The sequence below is a fragment of the Geotrypetes seraphini genome, chromosome 3 (genome assembly GCF_902459505.1).
Source record: "Geotrypetes seraphini chromosome 3, aGeoSer1.1, whole genome shotgun sequence".
NCBI classification, from domain to species: Eukaryota; Metazoa; Chordata; class Amphibia; order Gymnophiona; family Dermophiidae; genus Geotrypetes; species Geotrypetes seraphini.
Genome location: NC_047086.1, coordinates 74,234,849 through 74,254,293, shown reverse-complemented (window position 1 = coordinate 74,254,293; position 19,445 = coordinate 74,234,849). Strand labels below are relative to the sequence as shown.

Below are 19,445 nucleotides of genomic sequence, written 5' to 3'. Positions count from 1 at the left end.
TTAATTATTATTATTAAAAGGAATTCTAGAAAGCTTTTACCTTAATGAAGGCAAATACAAATCAATGCTAATTTGTCAGTTACAGTATTCCATTTCCCAATGGGTAGTGGAAGATCATATCTGCAGGAAAAAAGTCTTTTTCCTGTTCCTAATGTTCTTTATATCCAATAAAGCTGGAAGAAAGTCTAATCTACAAATCAGAAATTGACTGGACTGTACCTTTCCCTGAGGTATAATATTTTTCATAGTTTTCTGCAATCACGAATGAAATATTGATCTTTGCATTCATTTTCCTCCATGGGGAGTTACTGTTGACATTCAATTTTGGTATTTCTCTGTGTCAGCATCCATGTTGCACATGCAGATTTTCAATAGCATACAGTCAAAATGTTAATTTAAATATTATAGTGTACAATCCATCAAATAGTTTGACTTCTTTGCCAAGTATTTGTGCAATTTCTCTTACTCATATGCATCTTGTAAATTCTAGATAAAGCACACAACTTTTTAGATTTGCACAGACCATCCCCTATATTCAGAAATTCTACTTTTAAGCAGTACAGCATACAGTATTTTAGGTTAGCTAAATTTCCTTCAGGTTACCTGGCTTTTCATCAAATTGTAACTCTATCCTCCCCCCTTTTTCTCCTCCCTTATACACATAAGTTCATATAAACCTTTTTCTTCTTCTCTACCTACTATTTAAGTTCTTGTAAACCATGTCGAGCTCCATACTCATGGAGATGATGCGGTATATAAACTTAAGGTTTAGATTAGATTAGATTAGGTTAGACTTTATGATAGCATTTTGGGCTCCATTAACACTCCCTGATCCTGCCCTAACCAGGCCCACATGAGGTTATCTGAATCCACACTTAACTCACCTTTTATTCATCTGCAGCCTCCTCATCTAATATATTTACTCTTGCTTAAGGTAGGAATAGCATTTTGGGCTACTCTTTTTTTCTATGTAGTCTTTGGCATCTTCTATGGGTTGAAACAGATTAGTTGTAGGGCAAGTTTCATATCTGAATAGTGGAGCATGGGTCATTTAACCTGTGACCTTTGCACTAGATCTCAAGTGGAAACTATGGGCTCCTTTTACAAAGGTGCGTTAGGGCTTTAACGCGCGGAATAGCATGCGCTAAAATGCCACGCGTGCTAGCCGCTACCGCCTCCTCTTGAGCAGGCGGTAGTTTTTCATCTAGCGCGCACTATAGCGCGTGCTAATCCGGTGCGTGTGCTATAAACGCTAGCGCACCTTTGTAAAAGAAGCCCTATATGTTTTCCTTTGAATCTGTCCCAGGAAAAGTACCTGCAGATATACTTTATGCATCTGCTTTCTTGTAGGTATATAATTCTGGAAAATAATGAATGCATTCTGACAATGCAAACATTTGGGGCTCATTTACTAAAGTATGACAAGTTTTTGCATTTATTGTGCTGTAACAGCAAAAATTAATGCCCAGTGGATTTGACTCTTTGTAGAGCACCCCACAAAATCAGTGCCGACTAGAATGGTGCTTAGTACGATTCTATAAGGTGCACGCACCTTTCATAGAATCAAATAAATTAAAAAAAAACAAAACATGAAATTATAGTATCTGGAATTTTAGGGCTCCTATTACGAAGGTGCGCTAGCGGTTTTAGCGCACGCACTGGATTAGAGTGCGCCAGCCGAAAATCTACCGCCTGTTCAAAAGGAGGCGGTAGCGGCTAGTGCACGTGGCAATTTAGCGCGTGCTATTTTGCGCATTTAGGCCCTAGCGCGGCTTTGTAAAAGGAGCCCTTAGAAAAAAGATACAAGGGACATTTATCTAAAAACACAAGAATGTGTTAAAAAGCTCTTTACCAGAGGATTTAATTCCTCAAAAGCTATGGTATCAAATTTATCCCATACCTGAACTAATTCCTAAAGTGGGAGAGTCTAAATAGGGTAATATTAATATTCATATAAAATAACATTTTTGCTATATTATCACTTACTGATATTTTTGTGGTTCCCTACCATGTGCAATGGTCGGGTTTGGTAGGAGGGTTATTTGTGGGGTGGGGTGGGGTGGGGGGAAGGCTATAGGTTTATATGATATAAGTTTATATGTTGTGTACTATTTTCATTCTGGCATGGCCAATCACTTTATATTTTTGATATGCTTGTATTTGAGATGCTGTTTTGGTTAATAATAAATATACATATTTCAAATAAAAGCAAGAAAATAAGTGAAATTGTGAATGCAGCAAATTACTGTACTAATCTGGTTTAGTCTCAAATATTTCAATGTCACAATGATTTTGTAAACCAAGCAAACTTACCCTCACAGACAGGTTGTGTTCCAGACCAAGAACTATTCAGAAGACATGTTCGTTCTACAGACCCCTTCAGCACATATCCCATTTCACAGGCGAATCGTAGAAGACCTTTTACCTTGAACTCATCTCCCAGCCTAGACCCATGGATTGGTATTCCTGGGTCACCACAAAATCCTTGGTTAGCTCCTGTAACACATGGTACCAAAATTACTGTCTGATATTAACCAATTGGAACAAGGGCAAAAATTATTCATATACTATTTCTTTGCTAAAAACCATCATCATCTTAACAGGTTTACTTTCTCACAGAAAGCAACCCTATTTATTGTAGAACAATCAAAACTTCCATTGGCAAGATGCAGAAAAGAAATAATATGGCAGCTGTTATTTAGTTAGTAATGATTGGCTACAATTAATTGGACAACCTCATCTGCTTAACTTTACATGGATATTATTAAGCTTGAATAAGGTTAAACTGAATAACTGCTCTAAAATTAACTATAAGCTTGTAATATCAATGGCATGTATTTATCAATTAGGTTTTTCCAGCCCTATCTATCATATAAATATATAACCAAAGAGCTGGATTGTAATACCAAGGGTATCAATATTACTACTTGCCTTTAGCTTGAGAAGGACGCCTCAGCCCCACCACTCCACCGCTAGCATGTCTCAAAGAAGCGGGAGATTTACATGGTGCCTCATCATTGGCTGCCCGTCTTACATGCTGTTAATAATAGTTCATTACTTAGGCTATTTCCGTGATTTATAAACTTCAATAATATATATAAATATGAATATTAAGAGCTTTAATACTTAGCTTAATCACAGCCAAACCTGGGAGTCTGACCCGACATGTTTCGCACATTCTAGTGCTGTCTCAAGGGTCTCCCGAGGTCGTCGTTGTCATTCGACTCACAAGTAAGGTATATGTGAAAGATCTTGTGAGTCGAATGACAACACTAGAATGTTTATATTATTAACAGCATGTAAGACGGGCAGCCAATGATGAGGCACCATGTAAATCTCCCGCTTCTTTGAGATATGCTAGCGGTGGAGTGGAGTGGTGTGGCTGAGGCGTCCTTCTCAAGCTAAATGCAAGTGGTAATATTGATACCCTTGGTATTACAATCCAGCTCTTTGGTTATATATTTACTAAAATTAACTATAGCATGACATAATTTTGTTCTTCTATACCGCCATAATCTGACGACTTCTAGGTGGTTCACACTGAAGAGAGCTGGACAGTCAGCGAATTACAGAATGCAAATAGTGAAAGTACAATATGTTACTCAGGAAATAGACAGAAAAAAATTATTAAATTTAGTGTGACTTCTATTTAGGAGATAAATCTGTCAAACAATACAGTTTTAATTTCTTTCCGAAAGGCGCCATAGGTCAACCTGGCTCCATTGATGTAGTTACCTTGCTTGAAACATAAAAGACCTATCCAAAAAGGATGTTTTATGCCTGGGGAAATTCTGTAAATGACACTCAAAGTTAGGCACTAGAAGATCTACACTCAACTAATATTCTACAAAGGACTCTCTCTGTCAGTTGTTCTTAAACCTGTCCTAGGAGACTCCCAACCAGTCGGGTTTTCAAGATATCCCTAATGAATATGCGTGAGCGAGATTTGCCTATAAAGTAGGAAGTAGGGATGCACCTACTTTGGGCATGGCACTTATGCCTGCTGAAAACTGGTATAAGTGCTGGCATAAAACCAATAAGTCATAGCAAACCAAGACTAAATTTATAATCTGAGGTTTATAGGTGGGGAGTGTGTGACACAGTGGTTAGAGCTACAGCCGCAGCACCCTGAGGTTGTAGGTTCAAATCCAATGCTGCTTTTTGCGACCCTGGGCAAGTCATTTAATCCCCCATTGCCCCAGGTACATTAGATAGAGTGTAAGCCCACCAGGACAGATAAGGGAAAATGCTTGAGTACCTGAATGTATATCACTTTAGGGCTAGATTCACTTACCTCCTTTGCGTGCCCAATCCCTGGCCGATCCTTGCAGGCCTGACCAATACACAAAACAAAAAAATTCTAATGAGGGTGATCGGAGGAATGCCCCCCTCTGACCGCACAGATTGTTAGTATGCGATCCTGACGCATGTGCAGACCATCTGTAGATGGTCTGCACGTGTGTCTAATATCTGCACCTTTTTTAAAAAAACAACAACACCTTTTACTAGCCCAGCGAGCCCGTGGTTTTATCGCACTTTAAACCCATGGGTTAAAACCACGGGCTCGCAGTGCAGGGAAGGGAAGGAGAGTCGGGGCGGCAAGAGAGATTCAGGGTAGGCAGGAGACAGCAGGAGATCAGGGCTGAGACGGGGCAGAGAGCAGATTGGGGCAGGCAGGAGATCAGGGCAGAGAAGCAGGGCTGCAGAAGGCAGGGCAGTCGAAAGGACCTCAGCGACTGGAACTTAGCAGTCGCTTATTTTGGATCGGCCAGCCCAGTTGGTGTTGCTCTTTTTTATTTTAGTGAATCGCTTCCTGTCTGCATTTGAATGCAGTTCCCCCTCATTTGCATGCGCGGATCGGAGGATGATCGTGACACAGTTTGGTGAATCGGGTCTGAGGGAAATCGCAAAGGGCTCGCAAACCGATCGATACATGATCGGTTTGCTTAGTGAATCTAGCCCTTAGGCTATAAGTGGCATTTAAACACAGGGGTGATATAATACAGGCATTTAAATATTTGAAAGATATTAATATAGGACCTATTCCTTTCCAGAGAAGGGAAATTGAAATTGGTAAAACTAGAGGAAATAAATTGAGGTTGAGGGGTGGTAGACTTAAGAGTAATGTTAGTAAATTCTTTTTCACAGAGACGGTAGTGGATGCCTGGAATGCCCTCCTGAGGGAGGTGATGGAGAGGAAAATGGTGATGGAATTCAGAAAAGCGTGGGATGAACACAGAGCATCGCTAATTAGAATATGAATGAGTAAACTTTCAGTCTGAATCCAGCCAAAGAGATGGTTTGGATAGGCTGAAGTGAGCTTCAAAGGCAGCTCCAGTAGTTGGAACCTAAGGACAGTACCGGGTAGACTTCTAAGGTCTATGGCCCAGAAATAACAAAGAAAAAAAAAGACATTTTAATTTAATCATAAAATTGTAATCATATGATTACAGGGCAGACTGGATGGACCATTCAGGTCTTTATCTGCCATCGTTTTAGGAGAACAGTTAAAAGATACTTATTCTCTCATTACTTAATTTTATCTTAGATTTAATGTTTTATATTGTTTCAATCTAAATATTTATAATGATTGATCTTCAGGTAACTGAACTTTTATAATTCAGAGGCTCGTCTTATTATTTTATAATTCAGAGGCTCGTCTTATTATTTGAGCTTTATCGGTTAGGTGGTATATAAACTTCCTGATTAGATTAGATATTGCAAAGTTACTCACATGTAGTAGGTGTTATCCAAGGACAGAAACTGGGCATTCTTACATATGGGTGATGTTATCCACGGAACCCAGCATGGGCAGTCAAAAAGTGAACTGTCACTTTAAAAACACAAGACCACTCGTACCATATGCAACCTAGTTCCTTCCCATCCAACATCAGCTTATGGGACTTATAGTTCAGTAAGATAGATAAGAAGCCAGCTAGAGGAGGTGAGAGGGTTGCGATAATATCTTTCTGCTGTCCTCAGATAACATATTCTACAGATGAGTAATTTTGCATTATCCGAGGACAAGCAGCAGCATATTCTCAGATGGGGACTCTGAAGCTGCTAGGATTATTGCTGTGAGAAGAGGGTTATTGACAACTACAATGAGTCTGGTGAAACAGAAAGGATTGAATGGTAAGTTGGCATTTAAGTAAAGAATAAATTTTGTAGAACTGCTTGGCCAAACCTACTGCTTTACATATATCGTCAAAAGAGTGGAACACAGATGGGCTACTGAAGTCACCACTGCTCAGACTTTATGAACAGTGACACGACCCTCAAGTGTCAGTCTAACCCAGGCATAGGCAAAGGAGATACAGTCCAGTCCAGTTCTCTTGGTGACAGAAATTCAAAGTCTGTTAGGAGCGAACGACAGAAAGAGTTGATTGATAGACCTGTGAGGTTTGGTACAATCCATGTAGTAAGCAAGAACGTTTACAATCTAATATGTGTAAAGCTGCTTCACCAGGGTGAGAATGAGGTCTTGGAAAGAAGACAAACTTTGGGAGGAAATTTGGATGTATGTAAATAATCACCCTGACATGGTAGAAAGTTGTTTAGGGTAGATATTACACAAGCACTTGAAGTTCACTAATTCTGTGTACAGAGATAATAGCCACAAGGAAGACCACATTCCAAGTGAGATATTTGAGAGATGAAGATAAGAGTGGTTCAAAGGGAGGCTACATTAGAGTGGAAAGTATAACATTAGGGTCCCAAGCAACAGGAAGAGGCTTTAGAGGTAGCGTGGTATGGTAAAGGCATGTCATAAATCTGGAAGCCAAAGGATATACAGATAACGGTTTCTTATCCAATGGCATATGGAAAGCACTAATTGCACTGAGATGTAGTCTTGAGCCCAGAATTGGAAAGGTGTAGGAGATAATCTAAAACTGATGGAAGAAAGCAAGTAATCAGATACAGGGAGTAGAGATTACACTAAAATGTGAAGCGAGTGCACTTGAAATGATAACAGCATCGAGTGGAAGGCTTTATAGAAGCTTCAAAGGACACTGGACCAGACAGTGTGAAATAATCTACTTGGTGAGAGAGAAATACCATACTGCGAGTGCTAACAACTGTAGATTGGGATGAAGATGAGATGACTTGTTCTGTGTCAGCAATGTTGGAAAAGTTTGAAATGTGATGGTTGTTGTACAGTGAGTTGTAAAAGGAAAGGGAATCATGGTTAATTAAGGAAAAAAGATGAGGAAAACTCACAGCAGATGTTGTGCTTTTTTATGACAATGTGCCGGTGCACATGTAATGGCAATCTCAGGCTGCAATGCAAGAATGTAGGTTTCAGCAGCTGAACCATCAACCCTACAGTCCTGACCTGGCTCTCTCAGATTATTTCCTGTTACCGGTTTTGAAGCCATCTTTCTCTGGACAGTGGTTTCCAAGTGATGATATCAAGGAAGCTGTGATGTCTTGGTTTGAAGGTCAAATTTTTTCAGGTTATAGATGAGTCTCACTGCAGTGTTTTGAACAACACTTAGTCTTCAGAGGTGTTTGTGTAATCCTGCTAAATAGATGCTGTTGCAGTAGTCTAGGATGTTTAGAACTAGTGCTTGGACTAAGAATTTGAATGGCGCCCCTGTTCAAAGTATTTTCTTATGGATCTGAGTTTCCAGAGTATGTTGAAGCCTTTGCGTATGACATGGCAAACTTGGGCAGACATAGACAGTTGTCCATCCTGGGCAGATGAACACCCAGGATTCTGATTGTGGGGGAGATAGGAAAGTTGATTTCCCTTCAGTTTACTGAAAAGTTAGTGGCTATGGCCCAAAATAATTTTGCTTTCTCGGCATTCAGTTTTAGTTTGAAGTGGGCCATCCAATCTTCTGTGGTGGACAGGATGGTGTCTATTCTGTGTATTTCTGTGAGTGTCAGGCATGTAACAGGGAAGACGATTGTAACGTCATCAGTGTAACTGTAATGAGAGACTGCTTAGATGGTCTCCTAGGGAGCTGGCATTAGTTCTAGCCGCGTAGTGCGGGTTTAGCATGTGCTAAAATGCTGCGTGCACTAAAAACGCTAATGCAGCTTAGTAAAAGGAGCCCTAAGTGTTGGTAAGCACTCATGCTAATGGGGAAATTAGTGTGTGGCCCTTAATAAGAAAAATGGGAAATAAGGCCATTTTACCTCCAAGCTAAAAGTGGCTTCAGCACTTGGGTAAGCCCTGCACTAGGGATAGTGCTGACCACCTTTTAGCATAGTTAAGTAAAGGGGTCTTTAATAGGTTTTTGTTTGTTTTTTTAATTTTTACACCCTCACCATTCTTTTTGTTGCGAGACTATTCCAAATAAATGGTAACAGCTGCATCTAATATTACATACCAAGGATGCTCCCCCCACCCCACTAAGCTGCGGCCAAATATTTTCTAATATAGAAAAAAAATTGTGCTTCACCCAAACCTGCATCTACAACATCTCTACCAAAACAAAAAGAATAGACAAGAACTGAATTCAGGTATTTCAGTTTAATGCCATCTTAAAAATGAGAATACCTGAACAATGTGGGAGAGTTCCACTCCAATGGCTGTCTTCTTGACAAATTCTTGTCAAATTTCCTATTAGAGTGTGTCCCACTGGGCAGGAATAACGAACTATGGATCCATAGGTAAATGTATCTCCTGTAAGAATGGCACCGGCAGGAACTCCAGGATGTTCACAGGAAATGGCTGAGAAGAGAAACAAATCATAAGAATTGGTTGATATTGCCAGACTGAAATAGTATTTGTTTTATGGGGGGTGGTTTCTGAAATTAGTCCTATGGAATTCTTTTGGTAGCTGTACTATTTGGAAAAATGTGAAATCCCTGTTTTGTATAAATTATCTAGATAAGAAAATAACCATCCAAACAAGGATGTTCATAATTTGCAGCGTGTTTTACAAAAGGCTCACTAATGCTGGGTTTTACTAAATATTCATACCCAAAAGAACCTTAGAGCACTTTACTTAGACCTCAGCGGTGCAACAGAGTGCATATGATACTTCATGCAGACCGCATAACAGCACCAAAGTCGTCATTGGTCAAATTTTAACCTTGTTTTTTTTTAAATATCTCTATTTTTCATTTGTTTTGTAGTAGAATAATTATTTTTAAGAGTAGAATACTCATCTTTAGCCTACGCAGAAGGGGGTTACTCTGACATAGCACTACATTTCGCCTAAATAGGCTTTATCAAGGAAATCCCCCTTTTAGCTCGGCAGTACATGTTCCACCTTGCCAGATAAAGGGGGATTTCCTTGATAAAGCCTATTTAGGCGAAACGTAGTGCTATGTCAGAGTAACCCCCTTGTGTGTGCTAAACGCTAATACGTCCATAGGATAACATGCACGCATTAGCGTTTAGCGCATGTTTAGCGTGCGCTAAAAAGAAAAGCGCACCTTAATAAAAAGGGAGGGAGGGTAAGTTGTGCGCACATTAGCACATAAGTCAAAGCTTTGACATAACTCAATAAAAGACCATTATCCACCCCCTAACCACGTTCACTTTTAGATACATTTACTAGATATGATGCACTACACTTTATGCTATGCGCCTCCAAAGCTGTGTACATAAGTTCAGTGTCAATTGTTGTTGTTATGTACCATTGACTTGTGCTCAAGTCCTAGCAAATTGATGAATTGCAGGTTTACTAATCTGAAAGATCATTTGAAGGGACATAATGTACATTTTGTCAGTTTTCCTAAGTTTACTATGTTGACAGCATACGTTAAAGACATTTCTTTTTTAAAAGATCTGAAATATTTGGAGGATCTATTTCCTCCAATTATTCCAGCATATCATGCAGTCAGTGTTTGAAGTTAATGCTGACCACAGTGTGTATATATATATAGTGGGAGGTAAGGGGCATGAGTGTACAGTATATCACATCTTTGCCACCAGGAATGCATATAAATATATATGGAATTTTTGAAAAATTATTTTTTATTGTGCAAAGAGGCTTACATGCAGAAAGATGCCTTTCTAAAATGATCTCTAAATTAATGTCAAAAAAAAAAAATCTTCACAATTATGGAAATTTTCCACTTGCTATTTAACACTCTCTCTTGGAATTGATTATCATTCATTTAGATAAATTATTCTACAATTGACAATTAGTAGTCTTCATTGCATAGTAAGCCTACAAATTAAAACAGAAACCAAATTCAATTTAATACTATTAGGTTTCCAATAATAATAGGGATATTAAAAAATTATAGAATACAGTGCAATTTCCTTTGGTTTTTCAGAATTCATAGCAAAAAATATGATTAATTTTATCTTTAACATAATAGAATTTCAAGCTAGAGTGATAATAATAGTTTATACCATGATCTGCAATACAAGATACTGTAGAATGCTCAATATGTCAATATCATCTAAAGACTTTAGCCTTTACATTCCATGCTTAAATTTTCCATTAGAGGATTAACACAGCCCCACAGTTTAGTTAAAAATGACATCAGGAACATATTCACAGCCTCAGACAAATAAGTATAATTGTGCCATTAGAAATTGACATACTAAGGGCTCCTTTTACAAAGGTGCGTTAGGGTCTTAACGCGCAGAATAGCGCGCTCTAAAATGTCGCACTTGCTAGCCGCTACCGCCTCCTCTTGAGCAGGTGGGAGTTTTTCAGGTACTGCGCGCTAATCCGATGCGTGCGCTAAAAACACTAGCACACCTTTGTAAAAGGAGCCCTAAGGGTTCCTTTTACAAAGTCACGGTAGCAATTTCCCTGTGGCAAATGCACCAAAGTCCATTTAGTTCCTACGGGCTTTGGTGCATTTGCCTTGAGACAATCGCTACCACGGCTTTGTAAAAGGGGCTCTAAATTACATAAGGGGCCCTTTTACCAAGATGCAGTAAGCACTAACGCAGTGTCTCTCAAACTTCTTTTAGCTCCAGCACACTAAATGGAGTAAATGTTTTTCATGGGACATTATAATTGAAATTATAAAATTGCTAAACCAACCAAAAATTAAATTTAAGAGTTATTTATTTAAAGTTCTTTAAGCTATATATGTAACAACGGTAATTGTAACAACGGTGAAACTGAAGTAGATAAAATAGATTGGCTAATCAATGCGATGGATGAGCTTGCTTTTGAGTGCAAATTAACTCAAAACATGGCTCGATAGTCAACAAGAAAACACGCATTTCATCATCCACCATCTGCAGTCATTCTCCTTTTCTCGATTTAATGTCTGTTGGAGCTGAAAATCTAAGTTTGCAAAAAAAAGAAGATCCAAATGGCAACAAAGCCTTGATTGCTTTGTTGCTCAAATTAGGATAACTAATGCATAAAAAAAAAAAAAAAAAATTGCTTGCCGTTAGTTTTCAAGGACCAATCAAAGAATGATGCTTTTCTAGATGGTTGCATCCTTACACATGCAGACACTCATAACATTGACAGACTCTTGCGTACACAACATGCATTTCATCTATTCAAGTGTATACTTCTGAAGGGAATTTTTAAAAATAAAGTGAAATCCTGGAATCTCTCGTGACACACCCAGAATCTCTTCGGGGCACACAACTGTGCCGTGGCACATAGTTTGAGAGATGCTGCTCTAACGTGTGCTTACCTCAGGTTAAAATGGTTTAACACAGGGTGCGGAGAGTCGTCTTGTGATACTTTTGACATAGGCGCATGCTACCAGTATACTAAAAATTTAAATGTAGTTTTTTGCTGAGGGGGCAAATCAGCACAGATGAATTGTACTACACTAACAAATTAGTGAGCCCTTATCTTCTGCAAAATAGGTGGCAGTAAGGGCTCAAGTATTAATTTTTTTTAATGACCACGTACTATCTAGCACTTAGCCATTAATATAAAAGAATAGGAAAATCAGCCATCTTACTGCAGTGGTTAAAATGGCCTTAGTGTACAGGAAAGACCTACAAAATAGCGAGCTAAGACCACTTTTTATTGTTGTGTTGTAAAAAGGCCCCACAGTGATTTAAAAAACCCAAAACTTTGCATAAGAAAACTATAAAATGCCCACAGTACTAAACTGGAGGCCCTTTAACTAAAGTGTGCTAGGCTGTTAACATGTGTTTTAGCATGTGGTAACAATGAACACACAAACACACTAAGGGCCTGATTCTCTTTAGGATGCCTAAGAGGCAGCCGCTGATCAAGTGTCAATAATGCATCTGTGTCCTAAAGAGACTTGCGTCTGCATCGCTGAACAGATGCCTTAAATGTAGGCCAGCATTTTGCCGGCCTACTTTTAAGGTGTCTGTCTTGCACAGGGATGCTTAAGCATGCCCAAAGCCACTTCTGGATGAAGCCACAACCATGCCATGCCTTGGATATGCTTAAGCGTCCCTACGCTTCTCTGAAGATATGCGACACATGACTACAATGCAGGTGTCCTATTTTTTTTAATGTGTGTGCCGATTGGCTGAGAGACGGCAGCAGGATGCCTACCGTCGCCTACCACTGGGATGCACGTTTGTAGAATCAGGCCCTAACTGCCTTTGTAGCATTTTTAAGTTTACCATTCATTGCAGTAAATTGCATGTTAAGAGAATTTTGTGTTGGAGGCAGATCTAGGAGCAGCTTATGCAAAGAATGGATATGGAGAGAGTATAGCAATTAATGCACTGTAGTTAACACATTCTAATCAACTATTGCACAGTTAATATGGGACCACTTGGAACCTCCTAAGTAGGAAGTGTTAAATATCTCTGCACTAACAGCAGTTTGCTTTACTGCATGCTAATGCAATGTTTATGCATGACCTGCAATGGGAAATGCTGTCCACACCCCAATAGATGCTGCATTAGACCTGTGACTGCAACGAGTTCAGTTTTCTGCATTAAGTTATACCAGTAACTGCAAAATCAAATGAACTTTAGTAAAATGAACCTTTTCAAAATTATTTTGTGTTTTCCCCTCTTTACACGGAACAGTGTTTTACATGTAACTGGCTACATGGTACACAAGCAAAATTTAATACATTTCTGAATTAATGAACCTTACAAAGTAGTTCATTAATTCAGAGCTAAGCAAAAGTTGATGTGAAAAGTCATCTTCACCTGCTGCTTTTTGAAAAAAAGGTAAGTATACTTCATTGAGATCCAGTTGTCATTTCCTGTCAACCCTTTACCAAAAAAGAGTCTAAGGCAAGGTTGTTATCACATTCTGTAGCAATCTTGCATGATTAAATTGCTAATTGATGAGAAATATCAAATTCTTTGGCCCCTGCATTGGGGAAAAAAAGCTGACAAAAGTTTCCATATACGAGTATCTCAGCATGCAAAAGGAAATCCTCAATACAGAGTATCTCAGGATTATTTCCCTTATCAGTTAATATATTATTCCCTTCATTTAAATACGCATGTTGGATGCCATTTAAATATACATGTTGGATGCATTATTTCCTATTTAGGGGGAGAGTGTGGCGCAGTGGTTAAAGATACAGCCTCCACACCCTGAGGTTGTGGGCTCAAACCCATGCTGCTCCTTGTGACCCTGGGCAAGTCACCCAATCCCCTCATTGCCCCAGGTACATTAGACAGATTGTAAGCCCACCAGGACAGACAGGGAAAAATGCTTGAGTACCTCAATAAATTTAGGTAAACTGTTCTGAGCTTCCCTGGGAGACGTAGCCGCTATTCTAATCATGGCAAAAAAAATTCTCACTGCCGCAATCAGCTAAGCAATTCCATCAGGGAACTTGTGTTCCCCCTCTGCAAAGTTAGGCGGCAGGAGGAATGCTAACTCCCTCCTGCCACTACCCCTCCAAAGCATCCCCCGACAGCAGGAGTGCCCAATTTCTCCTGCTGGAACTCACCCAAAACACCTCCCCCACCCAACTGCAATATGCAGGAGGGATGCCCACTCCTTCCTGCCAGAACACCCCCCGAAACACCCCCACATCCGGTAACCGATTGATACCCCCCACCTTAGGCACCTGGACCAACCGGAGTCTTAGGCTTCCTTTCCAGTGCATTCTGGGATGCACAGGGAGGGGCCTAAGACTCTGATTGGCCAGATACCTAAACCCCTCCTATGGGAGGGACCTTAGGCATCTAAGCCAATCAGGGCCTTAGGCTCTTTACTGCTGCATCCCAGAATGCACCAGGAAGGGGAAGGTCTGCCATTTTCCAGTGGCAGGCCTGTCAGCTGGAGGGTGTATGCCTGCCTCCGGCTGGACCTTCGGTTTACAAGGTATGGGGGGAGTTGGGTGTGGTGTTGGTCTACCCTTTAGGGGGGATCAGCAGGTGAAGTGGTGGGAGCCGGGTGAGGGGGGTCGGTTGGTCGGTCACCAGGTGGAGACGGGTGTTCTGGCAGGAGGGAGTAGACATCCTTCCTGCCTATCATGGCTGGGTGGGAGGGGGATGTTTCAGGAGGTTCCAGCAGGAGGAACTGGACACATTTTCTACTGGGGGTTGCTCACGGGGCTCTTTCAGGAGGAATTGGGCATTCTTCCTGCCGGCAAATGCTTTGGGGGGTGGAAGGAGTGAGTGGGCATCCCTCCTGCCACCTGACTTTGTGGGGTGGTATTGGGGCCTTCCTGCTGCTGTGATTGCCGCTGAGCTGATCGCGGCAGGGAGATTCCCTTGCTACGATCAGCTCAGTGGCAACACAATTCTCTAACCAGCAGTGCATGTGATATAGACACCAGTTAAGAGAATCAGGGTGCTTAGTTGGCAATTCTATAATGGACAGACACAATTCTATATAGGATGTCCTTGTGTGATTCTCAAAAGCCGCTTAGGCAGCTGCTGAGTCCTATACAGAATCAGGCCCCTAGTATTAATAAAGCTGTGGCCTTGCTTTGCCACTACATTTCAGACTGAATAGTAGTTACTATAATTATAATTTATTGGAATGCATGTTTGCTGAAGTGTGGGAATGATGTGAATGCCTAAGTTAACTAATGCTTAATAATTTGCTGGTTTCTTTTAACAGTTCATATAATCAATCATTAAGTTACAGATACAATTTGTGAAAGTATATAGGTTATTATTAATGAAGAATGAGCACTTACGTAAACATTTTGGTAGTGATCTATCCCACATGCCATTAGTTTTGCAGGTCAATACAGAAGATCCCAATAGGTAGAAACCCTTTTTGCAATGATACATCACACTGATTCCATACTTGAAACTTTCAGGGTAATTGTGCTGTCCATAACGAATGGCATTTTCTACAAAGCCTGGATCTGAACAGTTTACCACTACAAAATGGTGAGATATTACAGTTATTGGCACAACCAAAATCAAGAAATGGTATTATATAACATCAACAATCTAACAAATTATTATAATAATTTCACTCTTTAGATGACACCCTACCCAATGCATTTTACAATAAATACACAATGCAGCATACAGTAAAACAGTATATAACTCTAAAGAAAACCATTTGTAAATAATAATGTTATATAAATAGATTTAGAAACCAAGTTAATATGAATTTTTCACCACCCTCTGAGAAGGCAGGTAAGAGGTTATTCATACCTACCAAGTCTAACAAGGAACATCTTAAATACCCTATAGGCCTATCAGATTTGCTCAGTGCTCAAAAGGGCCAGAGAGAAAAAAATAGCTTTTACAGAGGCCTTTAACTAAGGCGCGCTAATGGCTTTAGTAAGCGCTGATTATAATAGGCTGCATAGCATTTGCATACACTAATTGTTAGTATAGACTAAATCCAGTAAAAAAGACCTCAAAGTTTTTTAATCACAAAAAAAAAATAACAATAGGCTTTCCATATACCAAAAATAAATACGCATAGTTGCTGACAGCAGAAAATAGAAAGTATTAGAAATGAAATTTACAAAACATAGGGGTCCTTTTACTAAGCTGAAGTAAGCACAAGCACATGATTACCAAAGTTAAAAAGGCACTGAGGCATCCCAGGGTAGCTCCAGAATCAGTGTGCTTACTGTGTGTCGAGGAGTTGGACACCTGGGACAACACTGTGCCATGCTTTCTTAAGTGCTGCCTCCCCCGATGGGGGAGTCATAGAGGAAGACAACATCGAGTTCTGTTTTTGGAGAGAGCCTGATGCTTGATGCTCTTTATGCAGCATCAGTGCACACATATTGATACAATGCTGATGTTGATGCAGACTATGTATCAAGTCCTGAGATTCCCGCCATACTCAATGTCGATGCTGAACAAAACATCTTTCACATTGAAGTTGTTGGGCTTTGTGGCCTCTTTCACATATGCAGACAGAGGTCACAACAAATGTCCCAATGTTCAGGACCTAGACACTGAATACACCAATTATGGGAGTCAGAGCCTAAAACAGTTTGATTATATCCAGTACGTTTCTTGAAGCCACTCATAGAGGGAAAAATGGCTGATGCAAAGTCGAAAGGTTTGATGGCCTGGGAAGCTTGAGAGAAAAATAGGCTGAAAACCATCAACACTCCCTGGAGTTAAAAAGATCTTGAAGTGGCCCGAAGGCCAAAAATATAAAAAAATGAAGAATTTTTAACCAAATTTGAGGGTATGACTAAAATAAAAAATGAAAATGAAAAATTTTGATTAAAACTACAATTAAAACGGGATGGCAAAGAAAGATTTCTAAGTTTGACGCGCTGAGGAGAAAATGAAGACACAATCTTCTCAGCAGGTCCCATGAGCCATTGTTGGGTGGGAAGGCATTCACATGGGTGCAGTATGGGCTTTGCCTAAATTTTTAAAGTGACAGTACACTTGGCAGTATACGTACCAAATTCCGTGGATGATGACACCCTCATGATAATATTATGCCTGCTTGTCCTCGGAGAATGCAGAATACTTGCTAACTACTATTTGTGCCGCCAGCTTCTGGACTGCTGGACGGGCATGTAAATGCTTTTTTTCTGCCCTGACATCAAACGTTCAACTCAGTCAAAAGAGACAGAATAAATTGGTCAGAATGGTCTTTAGGCAGTCTTAAACATGTTCCTTGTAGTCTTGGCAGAACCCCCACCCCATAAAAGAATATGATCGTGATTGCACATCAGGTTACCAGTTTCTAACAGAAGTCCATATAGCTTATGAGCCAAATAAAATAGAAAAACAAAACAGTTAACCAGTACTAATTTCTCTGGTTCCAAAAGTAGCACAATTCATTTGCTGAGCTCTCTTCAAATGGCTCTCTTCAGCGCTCCTGGTGCTTCCTCAACTAAACGCCCCCAGTGGGAGCAAAGCCTCCCCTCTTCATTCTGGGGTCTTCTTCCCCACTGGGAAGTTACCAACTTATAGTCCAAAGGCAAAAGAAATCCATAAAATAAAGCACACTAAATCACTGTTCTGTGCTGTGCACTGCTTTAAACAAAACACTTCCTTTCCATCTTTTCTTTACTCAGCCTTCTTAAACACCAGAGTATGGCAGGCTGTAACAACACCCTAGGTTTTATTCTCCCTCATTCCCATAATGAAGGAATTCAGCAGCCTTCACCCCTCCCCCACTCTCATTCTAGGGCTCAGGAAATGCACTCATTTAAAAGAGGCTTGTGCAGTGCAGAAAGAAACTTTCCTTTCCAGGTTTTAACAAAGGCATAACAGTTCATAGTTTCTGACCTGTTCCTTGGTTCCACAAAATTTCCATTGCTACTCCTTCTTCGTCCCCAGTCTGGGCATTTGCTTCCCAATTCATATAAGCCTCTGTGGGAAGGATTTGCCCAGGTGAAGTCTCTACCTCATAAGAACATAAGCAATGCCTCCGCTGGGTCAGACCTGAGGTCCATCGTGCCCAGCAGACCGCTCACGCGGCAGCCCAACAGGTCCAGGACCTGTGCAGTAATCCTCTATCTATACCCCTCTATCCCCTTTTCCAGCAGGAAATTGTCCAATCCTTTCTTAAACCCCAGTACCGTACTCTGACCTATTACGTCCTCTGGAAGCGCAATCCAGGTGTCCACCACACGTTGGGTAAAGAAGAACTTCCTAGCATTCGCTTTGAATCTGTCCCCTTTCAACTTTTTCGAATGCCCTCTTGTTCTTTTATTTTTTTGAAAGTTTGAAGAATCTGTCCCTCTCTACTCTCTCTATGCCCTTCATGATCTTGTAAGTCTCTATCATATCCCCTCTAAGTCTCCTCTTCTCAAGGGAAAAGAGACCCAGTTCATTATCAGGAACTTCCACCATCTCAACATCAGGCTTCTCTGGGAGATTGGTGCTCTCTCCTAAGTCCTCCCCCTGGAAAGTTCTGTGCCTCCTTTTATGTTCCCACCCCTGGTTATCCCGGGGAACTGAGTGATAAGGCTTCTCTATTCTCAATGGCCTGTCAGTCCTCTATCTCGGGCAGCTGTAAACTTCTATGGAGCCACGTGCTGCCCTTTTTTCCCTCCCCTGGAAAACTGACACCCAAGGTTTAGTTTGGCAGCCAACCTCTTTCCTGCCTGTTTGTGAACTTTTATTAGTACCCGTTTTAACAACTCCCTTCTGGGTTTGCGATACCCTAGCATCTTCTGGTCAAGGAATATAGGTCCTAATACTGGACTTCTCAGGAGAAACTGAGGTTTTAGACCGCTCTGCGCTATTCTTCCCCTGACAATTTGGGATTGGATTAGGATTTGACAATTGTTCACCTTTTCAGTCAAGTTACAAACAGATATATAACTCTGACACCACAAATAACTTTATTTGAAAGTCATTATGTAAAATAAGCAAGCATTAAATGTAACATTGTAAAACATGCTCTCCAATGCAATTTGATGAAAAGAAAAACTATATTTAGAAGAAGTGCACAAATGTAAATTGCCATGCAATTTTTGGAACGAGGGATATTTTAGAAATCATTTTGAACAGGTTGGCACTCATAACTGAATCAGTAGATTCCCTGATTGCCCTTCACCCTTGGGGCCCTGTTGTAAATCAAGCCCAAGAAAGCAGAAATAGATTGCTTTCTCTCAATGACAGCTGTCAGGGGTTGCAAGGGAAATGAGTTCTGGCACTCTCAATTTAGTATGTTGAACAAAAGCTGAAGAATGCATAAGTCTGTCCTGATGGCTTTGGAAGTATGCGCCAAGATTCAAACCCTTGAGGCCAAGAAAAGGTGAAAAGTGGTGTCACAGTTCTTTAGCCAGTTTTGCTGTAAAACTTAATGAGTTTGCAACAAAGCATATTGTCTCTGCATATATACATACAGAAAGCATTAGACAATGTTTGATTTTCAACTCTTAAGAGTTTTAACAGTAGACATGTTTAAGTGAAAAAAATATATGTATACTTATACATCTCTATCATTTTAAATGTACTTATACATTTAGGGGCTGATTCTTTATAGGACACCGGTCTCAGTGGCCGCCTAAGAAGCAGCTGAGAATTATATGCTGGCATCCTAAAAAGAATCATGTCTGCCCTAACAGACAGATGCCTAACTCCCCCCCCCTCCCCAATTCTCTAACTGGCACCCATGTCATTAAGGTGGGAAAGAGGAATAAAACAAAAGTGAATGTGGAAGAAAATGACAATTTTTTTTTAAAAAAAATTA

General features: G+C 40.3%; 1 protein-coding gene across 1 annotated transcript in view; it reads right to left on the bottom strand.

The window, feature by feature from the left end:
- CSMD1 (CUB and Sushi multiple domains 1) overlaps positions 1–19,445 on the bottom strand; it is a 2,397,241-nt gene that overhangs the window by 144,786 nt on the left and 2,233,010 nt on the right. Inside the window, exons 55-57 of the mRNA XM_033936341.1 lie at positions 14,998–15,186; positions 8,510–8,683; positions 2,314–2,496 (exon numbers count right to left, since the gene is read on the bottom strand). Coding sequence (XP_033792232.1) covers positions 2,314–2,496; positions 8,510–8,683; positions 14,998–15,186 — 546 coding nt within the window. The remainder of the gene's footprint in view (positions 1–2,313; positions 2,497–8,509; positions 8,684–14,997; positions 15,187–19,445) is intronic.